The sequence below is a fragment of the Scylla paramamosain genome, unplaced genomic scaffold (assembly GCF_035594125.1).
Source record: "Scylla paramamosain isolate STU-SP2022 unplaced genomic scaffold, ASM3559412v1 Contig3, whole genome shotgun sequence".
In the NCBI taxonomy this organism is placed as follows: domain Eukaryota; kingdom Metazoa; phylum Arthropoda; class Malacostraca; order Decapoda; family Portunidae; genus Scylla; species Scylla paramamosain.
In genome coordinates, this window is record NW_026973668.1 from 1010001 (window position 1) to 1022500 (window position 12500).

Consider the following 12500-nt stretch of genomic DNA (forward strand, 5'->3'; position numbering starts at 1 on the left):
AAAACACACATTCTCACCCCAAAACAGACTTAAAAACCCTCAAAAAACACCCCAAAAACACACAAAAACATCCAAACATACCCAAACACCCCAAAAACACACATTCTCACCCCAAAACAGACATAAAACCCTCAAAAAACACCCCAAAAACACCCCAAAACACCCCCAGCTCACCTCTGCCAGGCCCCTGCACCTGCGCCACCACCTGAGGAGGGGCATCACCACCAGGCGACTGTCCAGACCAAAGATAGCAGCCGCAAAGAACCCTTGTCCGAAGTTCAACACAATATCGAGAAACACCAGTTCTATGTAAACTCCATTCATTTCCTCCGTCACCAGGGTCCACATGCAGAGCGCGAACCCCTGGGGAGAGAGGGAGAGGGTGTGAGAGGGGGTGGAAGGAGTGGGAGGGCTGTGGGAGGGCTGGGAGGGCTGTGGGAGGGGTGTAAATATGAGGAAAGAGGGGGCAAAAATCAGGTTATTTAAATAATATCTGTGTTTTTCTGTCTGAGAGAGAGAGAGAGAGAGAGAGAGAGAGAGAGAGAGAGAGAGAGAGAGAGAGAGAGAGAGAGAGAGAGAGAGAGAGAGAGAGCTAAAATATTGGTAACACTCCAAAAACACCCCAAAACACCCCAAAACACACTCAAAACACCCCAAACTCCACATTTTCACACTGCCAGCCCTTCCCTGAGACACCCCAGGCTTCCCCACACACCCCCGGCCTTCCCCAGCCTTCCCCAGCCTCCCCTAGACACCCCTAGACACCCCAGACACCCCCAAACACTTACCACAATCATAGAAACACACAAAAGCAGCAGAAGAACCACATGTCGCATCATTTGAAACTCATCATCTCTGTCCCTCACGATTCCAGTCTCTTCTGGTTCGGTCAGGGGAAACCTCTGTGTACACTCCCCCACACCGCTGTCGTCATCACCGCCGCCGCTGCTGCCACGCCCCCCGCGCCCTCCCGGACCCATTCAGCTCATCGTCGGGGCTGAAAAGGCTGTTTAAGGGGGAAGAAAAGGGAGATTAGTGTGTTTTTTGGGTGTTTTGACTGTTTTTGGGTGTTTTGGGTGGTTTTTGGGTGTTTTTGGGTGTTTTGGGGTGTTTTTTGGGTATTTAAGGGTGTTTTTGGTGTGTTTTTGGGTGTTTTTGGTGTGTTTTGGGTGTTTTTTGGATGTTTTTTGGGTGTTTTTGATGTGTTTTGATGTGTTTTGGTGTGTTTTGATGTGTTTTGGGTGTTTTTTGGGTGTTTTTGGTGTGTTTATGGGTGTTTTGGGTGTTTTTGGTGTGTTTTGGTGTGTTTTGATGTGTTTTGGTGTGTTTTGGGTGTTTTTGGGGTGTTTTTGGGTGTTTTTTGGGTGTTTTTGGTGTGTTTTGATGTGTTTATGGGTGTTTTTGGGTGTTTTTGATGTGTTTTAGGTGTTTTTGTATTCTGGAAAAAATAATCTCTCTCTCTCTCTCTCTCTCTCTCTCTCTCTCTCTCTCTCTCTCTCTCTCTCTCTCTCTCACCTGTCGCTATCAGAGTTCGATATGACCTCCTCCAGGTTAATGTTCTGCTTGTCTTCTGGAGGGCACCCCACACTGCCACCGCCTTCTGTAGGGGAGGGGTCGGGTCAGGTCAGGTCAGGTTAAGTTGGGTCAGGTTAAAAAAATGCAATAATGATGATGATGATGATGATAACAGGTTTAGTAAGAATAATAGTAATAATAATGATGATAATAATAGTAATAGTAATAGTAATAATAATGATAATAATGATAATAATAATAATAATAATAATAATAATAATAATAATGTCTTTAGATTACGTTAAGTTAGGTTAGTCCTCCTCCTCCTCCTCCTCCTCCTCCTCCTCCTCCTCCTCCTCCTCCTCCTCCTCTTCCTCCTGCTTCTCTTCCTCCTCCTCATTTAGTTAAGTTAGATTAGATTAAGTAAAATTTTCCTCCTCCTCCTCCTCCTCCTCTTCCTCCTCCTGCTCCTCCTCTTCCCTCTCCTCTACCTCCTCCTCTTCCTCCTCCTCCTCTTCATTAAGTTAAATTAGGTTAGGCAATCACCAAAACACTTCAACACCCACTCCACCACCTTCACACCCACCCCACCCCACCCCAACAGCTCCCCAGCACCCCCATGCACCCACATACCTAATTTGGACAGGCTGGTTGCGGAGGTGTGGCGGGAAGCTGGCGGCGACGAGCGACCCTCGGAGTCATCAAGGTTCAGCAGAGACTCATAGTTGGCGTACCTCTTTTCGTGCCGCTGGTGAAGAATGAGGCACACCATCGTGGCTGTGGGGGGAGGGGGAGTCAGAGGGGTGTACTACGTGTCTGGTGAGTTATGGGGTGAGGGGTGGCGTGTGTGAGGAGATATGGGGGGTAATGCAAGGAGGTGTGTTTGTGCCGGCTAAGTTACTTACTGAATAGACTGAACCAGAGCAACAGCAGCGCCACCACAGCCTGCGCCGCCCCATACTGAAAATTCGGGTCATGCTTGTTGCCAACTTCTGATTCCTGCTGCACCATCAACACCAGCACCGTCACCACCACCGCTGGCAACCTGTGGGGTGTTAAAATGTGTCATGGGGTGTTTTTGGGGTGTTTAAGAGCGTATTTCTCAGTTTTTCTTTCTCATAATCTCTCCTACTTCATCCCAGCCTCTCCCAGTGCATCCCAGCCTCTCCCAGTGCATCCCAGCCTCTCCCAGTGCATCCCAGCCTCTCCCAGTGCATCCCAGCCTCTCCCAAAGCATCCCAGCCTCTCCCAGTGCATCCCAGCCTCTCCCAGTGCATCCCAGCCTCTCCCAGTGCATCCCAGCCCTTCACAGCCTCCCCCAGCCCTTCACAGCCTCTCCCAGCCCCTCCCAATCACTCACCCCCATCCCAGGACACACAGGAACGGGCGGAGACGCAACACGAAGCAGAGAGACCGCCAGCGAAGAAGAAATAGGGTAATTGCTAAAATGGCAGTCCAAAGGCGAGCCGCAAAGACGCCCCAGGAGAACAAGATGAATTGTAGGTACAGTTTCCAGGTGTGGTTGCAATCCAGGACCGACCACAGCAAGGCACCTGGGGGAAAGGGTCGTTAGAGGTCGTTTAAGGGCCGTTTAAGGGTTCTGGGGTGTGTAAAGGTGCGTTTAGGTGGGGATATAATTTTTTTTTGTGTTTTTGTGCGTCTGGGTGGGAATATATTTTTTTTTGGTGTTTTTTTGGTGTTTTTTGGTGTTTTTTTGGTGTTTGAGATGTGATACCTGCGTTAGTGTTTGTTAACATATACGACAGGCGCACACGCACGCACGCACGCACTCACCAATACACGCCACACACTGGGACACGACCAGACACATGGTAACGAAATGTGGCAACTTCCTCCACTTTTTGCTCAGGATGAAGACGAACAGAACCCAAACCTGCAGAGGGGATGGAAAAAAGGCAGGTGTGGTGAGGCTGGACACCCCAAACACAGCCACACACCTGTCACACACCCCCCACACCCCTGCAAGCCCCACTACACCCCACAAAAACACCTGTAAACTCTTCGAAACACCACTACACTCCCCGAAACACCACTACAGTCTTGTAAACACCCCTACACACCTGTCGCAACCCCCACAGACCTCCTACACCCTCCAAAACACCCGTAAGCTCTCCCAAACCTCACTACACTCTCTGAAACACCACTACACCCTCATTAACACCCGCAAACACCACTATTTACCCTTACAGAGACCCCCAAGGACTTCTACCCCCTCCTACACTGTTCTACACACCCAAAACACCCCAGACACCCACTACACCCCTTCCACACCCTCCCAAACGTCACTACACCCCTCATAAACACCCCTACATTCTTCCACACACCATTACACCCTCATAAACATCACTACATCCACCCCACAGCCTCCCCAACACTAATCACCCCATTTAATCACCCCAGCACCCCTCCTGGACACTCACGGTAGACACGAGGCCCACAATCGACACGTTCAGAAGAATGGTCTCCAGTTCCTTCACGTAATCCGCCGGGTTAATGTGAACGAGGGTCACCATCTTGGCCGACACAAACATGAGGGGTGCCGACAGGAACGTGCAGGCCACCATCGCGCTGGCCATCTGTTTGGGGTGAAGGAAGACGGTTAGGGGGGCCGTTCATTTGTTTGTTTGTTTGTTTGTTTGTTAGGGATGTTTTTTGTGTGTTTTTTTGTGTTTTTTTCATTTCTATTTATTTGTTTATTTTTTCTTGTCCTTAGGCTAAGGTTAAATCTCCCCAAAACACCCAAAAACACCCCTAAACACCCCAAAAACACCCCAAAAACACTCCAAAAACACCCCAAAAAAACCCAAAACACTCCTAAAACACCCAAAAACACCCAAAAACACTCCTAAACACCCAAAAACACCCCAAAACACTCCTAAAACACCCAAAAACACCAAAAAACACCAAAAAACACTCCAAAAACATCCAAAAACACTCCAAAAACACCTAAAAACACCCAAAAACATCCCAAAACACCCTAAAACACTCCAAAAAACACCCAAAAAACACTTAAAACACACTTAAAACACCAAACAGCACAAACACTCACTAGATCAACAGCCACATTATACTGGGTGGCGAAGACAAACACTCCTGGGGCCGTTGGGAAGGTGCCGTACAGAAAACCATAGTTAGAGAAGTCAACCGTGTCGTTCGAGGTCGCGCCGGGCTGCAGGAGGCTAACGACCTCCCTCGTGACCAATGGCAGGATCAGGCTGTGTGGAGAGAGGGACAGAGAGGTGGTGATGTGAGGTTAACAGGCTGTAGTGGAAGTTATTGGGGTTTTCAAGGTTCTAATAGTTTAACAGGCTGTTGTGGAAGTTATTGGGGTTTTCAAGGTTCCAGGGATAGTTTAACAAGCTGTACTGGAAGTTATTGGGGTTTTCAAGGTTCCAGGGATAGTTTAACAGGCTGTAGTGGAAGTTATTGGGGTTTTCAAGGTTCCAGGGATAGTTTAAGAGGCTGTACTGGAAGTTATTGGGGTTTTCAAGGTTCCAGGGAAAGTTTAACAGGCTGCAGTGGAAGTTATTGGGGTTTTCAAGGTTCCAGGGATAGTTTAAGAGGCTGTACTGGAAGTTATTGGGGTTTTCAAGGTTCCAGGGATAGTTTAACAGGCTGTAGTGGAAGTTACTGGGGTTTTCAAGGTTCCAGGGATAGTTTAACAGGCTGTAGTGGAAGTTACTGGGGTTTTCAAGGTTCCAGGGATAGTTTAACAGGCTGTAGTGGAAGTTATTGGGGTTTTCAAGGTTCCAGGGATAGTTTAACAGGCTGTAGTGGAAGTTATTGGGGTTTTCAAGGTTCCAGGGATAGTTTAACAGGCTGTAGTGGAAGTTATTCGAGTTTTCAAGGCTCCAGGGATAGTTTAACATGCTGCAGTGGAAGTTATTGGGGTTTTCAAGGTTCCAGGGATAGTTTAACAGGCTGTAGTGGAATTTACTGGAATTTTCAAGGTTCCACGGATTAACACACACACACACACACACACACACACTTACGTTTTAGTCGCAATAAGGATTCCAGGCACCACCAGACCTGACCCCTTTAGCGTCTGGACCTTGCCAACCATCCTGAGTCCGAGGAGGAACAGCGCAGTGGCGGAAAAACTCTGGCCGAGAACCTGTGGGGTGTGACAGGGTGTAGGGGTGAGTGAGGGGTGTAGGAGGGGTACAGGAGGGGGTGAAGGGGGGTACAGTGGTGGGTGAGTGTGTAAGAGAGGTGTAGAACAAGAAGTGTGTTTTGAAAGGAAGATTGTAGGAAAATATACGTAAATACACTCAAAATGTATTTATGTACACTCAAAATACACTTAAGAACACTCAACAATATCCAAACACACTCAAAAATACCCAAAACACACTCAAAATAGCTAAAAACACACTCAACACACCCAAAACACATTCATAATACCCAAAACACACTCAAACACACCCAAAACACTCAAAACACCCCAAAACACACCCAAAACACACTCAAATACACCCAAAACACATTCAGATACACCTAAAACACATTCAAAACACCCAAAACACACTCAAACACACCCAAAACACACTCAAATACACCAAAAACACCCCAAAACATCCCAAACACACCCAAAACACACTCAAATACACCAAAAACACCCCAAAACATCCCAAACACACCCAAAACACACTCAAAACACACTCAAAACACACCCAAAACACCCCAAAACACCCAAAACACACCCAAAACAACCCAAAACACACCAAAACACACTCAAAACACACCAAAACACACCAAAACACACCAAAACACCCCAAAAACACCCCAAAAACACCCAAAAAAACACCCAAAAAACACCCACCTTTAGTATTCCTTCCAGTATAGTGGGCAGGGTGTGACTGAACACAAAATTACCCACAATTCCCAGGGTGGTCATGAGAACAATAGGATTTAGAAGGACATCTCTTGCTATACACAGGCCCAGTTTGCATCCCGCCTGCTGACCTGTTGCCCCCTCGTTGCTGCTGCTGCTGCTGCTGTTGGCCTCCTGCTCTGACCTCCGCCTTCGTTTGCCAATCTGGGGGTGGGTGGAACAAACGTGTGTGTGTTTTTTTTTGCATTTTTCTGTGTTTTTTTGGTGTTTTTTGGTGTTTTTTGTGTTTGTGTGTGTGTGTTTGTTTGTTTTACTATTACTATTGCTACTACTACTATTACTACTCTCTCTCTCTCTCTCTCTCTCTCTCTCTCTCTCTCTCTCTCTCTCTCTCTCTCTCTCTCTCTCTCTCTCTCTCTCATACACACACACAGTCACACACAAACACACTCTTTCTCTCTCCCTTCTCTCCCTCCCTCCACCCTTCCCTCACTGCCCCACACACACACACACACACACACACACACACACACACACACACACACACACACACATAGTCACACAAAAACACATTCTCTCTCCCTTCTCTCCCTCCCTCTACCCTTCCCTCACTGCGCCCCCCCTCACACACACACACACACACACACACACACACACACACACACCTCCATGAGTACGAAGCCTAAAGGGTTGAGCAGCACTAACGAGATCGGAGCTACCAGGTACAGGTATGTTGCAAACTCCGGGTGGGTCTTCCCGTACAGCGCCGCCACTGTGAGGAGGAGAGGGGTGAGTGGTGGAGGGGGTGGTGGAGGGGTGGTGGAGGGGTGGAAAGGGGAGTAGGGGTTGTAAGATTAGGTTAGGGTAACAAAATGCTTCACAAACATTGGTTAAAAATGAATAAAAGGGTTGTGAGATATTTAAAACGTGAATTTGTGTTGGATATTGAAAGCTGTAGCCAAACATTGATGAAACGTACTTAAAACACCTTAATATTGCCTAAAAAATACCTAAAACACTCAAAAACACCCCAACACACACCAAAACACCTAAAAAACACCCAAAAACACACCAAAAACACCCCAAAACTCCCAAAGTCACACCAAAACACCCCAAAACACACCCAAAACACCCAAATCATCCAAAACACACCAAATCACACCAAAACACCTAAAAAAACACCAAAAACACACCAAAAACACACCAAAAACACACCAAAAACACCCAAATCACACCAAAAACACACCAAAAACACCAAAAACACCACAAAACACCACAAAACACCCCAAAAACACACCAAAACACTCCAAAACCCTCCAAAATAGCCCAAATACCCACCAAAATAGCCCAAATACCCACCAATATAGCCCAAAAAAACACCAAAATAGCCCAAACACCAAAATAGCCCAAACCTCCCAAAAAAACCTCCCAAAAAACAGCCAAAAACACCGCCAAACTCACCTATAGGATATCCGAGGGCGAAATCATTGCTCTGGGTACAAAAAATGGCATACAGTCCTGCCCTGGCCATGTCAACAGGCTTATAAACCAGGAGGGTGACCACTGTTACCACCAGGAACACCACACCTTTTGATATGCAGATTGACAGGAGAAAGGTCCAATTTACTGCACTGTGGGAGAGAGAGAGAGAGTGAGAGTGTGAGAGAGAGAGTGTGTGTGTATGTGTGTGTGTGTGAGAGAGAGAGAGAGAGAGAGAGAGAGCAACCAAAACAGACACAAACAGAGACATTAAATTTATCCACAATCTATGCATTCTCCCCCTCTCCCACGCCCCCCATAACTCTCCCAGCCCCCCAGCCCCCTCCCTGACACCCCGTCCCCCTCTCGCACTCACCTGAAGTCCAGTTTAGCCATCGACATAAAGATAAGTGAGGGAAGAGCGAAAGTTCCGACAAAGGTGTTCAGGCCTTTAGCTTCTGTTTGCGAGATGAGGTTACACCGTCCTGCCAGATACCTGTGGGGGAGAGAGGGAGTGTGAGGGGGTGAAGGCGTCCATGAGGGTGTTAGGCAAGCTGTGATAGGGTGATTAAGGGTGTGGTGTGGGTATTAAAGGTGTTTTTGGAAAGGGTTACAAAGATTATTAGTGTTTTTCAAGGTTCTAATAGTTTAACAGGCTGTAGTGGAAGTTACTGGGGTTTTCAAAGTTCCAGGGATAGTTTAACAGGCTGTAGTGGAAGTTACTGGGGTTTTCAAGGTTCCAGGGATAGTTTAACAGGCTGTAGTGGAAGTTATTGGGGTTTTCAAGGTTCCAGGGATAGTTTAACAGGCTGTAGTGGAAGTTACTGGGGGTTTTTCAAGGTTCTAATAGTTTAACAGGCTGTAGTGGAAGTTATTGGGGTTTTCAAGGTTCCAGGGATAGTTTAACAGGCTGTAGTGGAAGTTATTGGGGTTTTCAAGGTTCCAGGGATAGTTTAACAGGCTGTAGTGGAAGTTATTGGGGTTTTCAAGGTTCCAGGGATAGTTTAACAGGCTGTAGTGAAAGTTATTGGGGTTTTCAAGGTTCCAGGGATAGTTTAACAGGCTGTAGTGGAAGTTATTGGGGTTTTCGAGGTTCCAGGGATAGTTTAACAGGCTGTAGTGGAAGTTATTGGGGTTTTCAAGGTTCCAGGGATAGTTTAACAGGCTGTAGTGGAAGTTATTGGGGTTTTCAAGGGTGTTTTCAAGGTTCTAGTATGAGAGAGAGAGAGAGAGAGAGAGAGAGAGAGAGAGAGAGAGAGAGAGAGAGAGAGAGAGAGAGAGAGAGAGAGAGAGAGAGAGAGAGAGAGAGAGAGAGAGAGGAAGGACAGTAGAATGAGGAAGGACAGAGAAGTAGGGCAGAGAGAGAGAGAGAGAGAGAGAGAGAGAGAGAGAGAGAGAGAGAGAGAGAGAGAGAGAGAGAGAGAGAGAGAGAGAGAGAGAGAGAGAGAGAGAGAGGGGCTGGTTATCTTAATCCTGTATAAATGAATAAATAAATGAATAAATAAATAGATAAATAAATAAATAAATAAATAAATAAAGAAGAAAAATAAACAATAAATAATAAAAAATAACGTTAGAAATAAATAAATAAACAAATAAATAAATAAAGAGAGAGAGAGAGAGAGAGAGAGAGAGAGAGAGAGAGAGAGAGAGAGAGAGAGAGAGAGAGAGAGAGAGAGAGAGAGAGAGAGAGAGAGAGAGACACAAAAAAAAAAAAAAAAAAAAAATAGAAAAAAAAAATCTAACCTGACCTTGACCTTGACCTGACCTGACCTGACCTACCCGCACAGGATGATGACGAAGCACTCCATAACAGCAGGGTAGAGGTTAGAGAAGGCCACATCCTCGCTGGAGAACAGACCCCCCGCCCCCCTTCCCCTGCGGCGGCGGCGGTGGTGGCGGCGGTGGCGGTGGTGGTGGTGGTGGTCATTGTCAAGTATTCGAGCTGTCCATAAGTCTGTTTGGGAGAGATAGTAGTAGTAGTAGTAGTAGTAGTAGTAGTAGTAGTAGTAGTAGTAGTAGTAGTAGGAGTAGTAGTATAAGGAGGAGGAAGAAGATGAAGAAGAAAAAGAGGAGGAGGAGGAGGAGGAGGAGGAGGAGGAGGAGGAGGAGGAGGAGGAGGAGGAGGAGGAGGAGGAGGACAACAACAACAACAACAACAACAACAACAACAACAACAACAACAACAACAATAACTTACGCTAAACACACAAACTAACACACAAATTTTGATAACACTCCGTCTTTTCATCACTGAGAGAGAGAGAGAGAGAGAGAGAGAGAGAGAGAGAGAGAGAGGGTATGGGGAAGGACTTTTAAAAATATCTTCCCTTAAATTAATTTCTATAATACTTCAAGGATCTCCAAGGCTCTCCCGGGCGTTTCAGGGCTGGAGGAAGGTAAGCCTGTGTATTTTCAAGGCTTGTGTTCAAATGTTCTCCTTTAAATGAAAAATAATAATAAGTTTGACATAATTCATATATTTATTACGATTCTCTCTCTCTCTCTCTCTCTCTCTCTCTCTCTCTCTCTCTCTCTCTCTCTCTAATTTCCAGAAGTGCCCAATGCCTTCCAGAGGGGTGGGAGGGGGTCACTAGGGCACCCCTCGCAAAGGTCAGAGGTCACGAGGCCACACCTGACCTCATCCTGGCAAGTAATGGGTCAAGGTGTGTGTGTGTGTGTGTGTGTGTGTGTGTGTGTGTGTGTGTTTGTTTGTGTGTTTCCCTGTTCATGTATTTCTCGTTTTTTGTTTTTTTTTTATATAATTTCTTCTTTGTTTTCTTTCTTACGCATTTTATCAGTTTTTTCCAGTTATTTTATTTTTTTCCCCTTCTTCCTCTTATTTGGGTCAGTTTCTTCATTGTATTACGTAAAATATCGCTTTCCTTTCATCTCGTTTCTTTCCTTCTCTCTCTCTCTCTCTCTCTCTCTCTCTCTCTCTCTCTCTCTCTCTCTCTCCTTCCTTCTCATTTCTTCATTTTTCCTTCTATTATCTAATTTTCTCGTACTTTTCATCTTTATCACATCTTCTTTCTTGCATTGAGTTCGTCTATGTTATTTTTCGCTCACTTTTCTTCGAATTCCATTAGTTTAACATTGATTTCTACGTAATTCACTGTATATTTCATAGTTAATTTGTCTTTTATTCATTTTAAGATAATCTGCCATAAAATCCCCCCGTTTTCTCTTATTTTTTGTGTTTATTTTTATATTTTAACTATTTACTGCGCAATTGTTACTTCATATATTTTTTTGGTCAGTTTGCCATTAAATTCGCCCGTTTTTTTATTATTTACACTATGCAATGCGCAGCTGTTGTTATTTTATATATTTTTAGGTCAGATTGCCATGAAATTCAACCGTTTTCTCTTTTTTTAATGTTTTTTTTATTCACATTCCTTATTGCGCAACTTGTGTTATTTTATATATTTTTAGGTTAGTTCGCCATTAAATCCATACGTTTTCTCTTTTATATACTGACTTAATGTATTTTCTGTCTTGTATTTCCATGATTTATTACGTCAATTTTCTGTTATTTATGTGCGACCACTTCCTCTTGTTATTCTATTTATGGCAGTGCGCCCTTGAATTCTTCACCCGTTTTCTGTTGCACGGTATTTATATTCTCTCTCATTTTGTCGACATCTTCATTTCCTTATCTTGTTTACTCTGCAATTATTATCATGTCTTGTTTTCCCTGTAATAATTATTATGTTTTCCTTCACACTATATTGTTGTTGATAAATAATAATAATAACCTTTTTTTTCACTTTTTTTTCTTCGTTTTTTTCTTTCTTTTTTTGATTCAGGTGAAACTCGTACCATATATGAAAGTTATCGTACACACAGACGCCGTTACTGATTTATAACGCACACACACACATACACACATACACACATACACACATACACACGCAAACTCTCTCTTGACAAAACTTCACAATTATGAGAAAAGTATTGCACCTCTCTCTCTCTCTCTCTCTCTCTCTCTCTCTCTCTCTCTCTCTCTCTCTCTCTCTCTCTCTCTCTCTCTCTCTCTCTCTCTCTCTCTCTTGCAATCACTCCCTTCACTTTGCGAGCGTGAGAAAGACTGGCTCACTTTCTCACAACTCACTGACTCTCTCACTTCCCTTTCACCCAGAATGAGAGAGAGAGAGAGAGAGAGAGAGAGAGAGAGAGAGAGAGAGAGAGAGAGAGAGAGAGAGAGAGATTTTGTTTGTTTTATTCGCTTATGTCTCTGTCTGTCTCTCTCTCTCTCTCTCTCTCTCTCTCTCTCTCTCTCGTGTGTGTGTGTGTGTGTGTGTGTGTTTTTTGCTTCTTCATAAATACACACACACACACACACACACACTTTCACAACTCTCTCTCTCTCTCTCTCTCTCTCTCTCTCTCTCTCTCTCTCTCTCTCTCTCTCTCTCTCTCTCTCATAAATAAATAAATAAGTTCATATTAAATTAATTGGCTGGCTGACTGACTGACTGACTGACTGACTGACTGACTGACTGACTGACTGACTGACTGACTGGCTGGCTGGCTGACTGACTGACTGACTGACTGACTGACTGGCTGGCTGGCTGGCTGGCTGACTGACTGGCTGACTGACTGACTGACTGACTGACTGACTGACTGACTGGCTGGCTGGCTGACT

At 45.0% G+C, this 12500-nt stretch overlaps 1 protein-coding gene across 1 annotated transcript in view; it reads right to left on the reverse strand.

Moving 5' to 3' along the window:
• Window positions 1–12500, reverse strand: part of LOC135096239 (lysosomal cholesterol signaling protein-like) — a 24231-nt gene that overhangs the window by 2708 nt on the left and 9023 nt on the right. The window contains 16 exon segments of the mRNA XM_063997604.1: window positions 175–363; window positions 789–962; window positions 964–1006; window positions 1516–1600; window positions 2149–2292; window positions 2421–2560; window positions 2876–3068; window positions 3310–3409; window positions 3957–4112; window positions 4586–4751; window positions 5532–5653; window positions 6362–6577; window positions 7039–7145; window positions 7835–8004; window positions 8229–8348; window positions 9635–9809. Coding sequence (XP_063853674.1) covers window positions 175–363; window positions 789–962; window positions 964–1006; window positions 1516–1600; window positions 2149–2292; window positions 2421–2560; window positions 2876–3068; window positions 3310–3409; window positions 3957–4112; window positions 4586–4751; window positions 5532–5653; window positions 6362–6577; window positions 7039–7145; window positions 7835–8004; window positions 8229–8348; window positions 9635–9809 — 2300 coding nt within the window.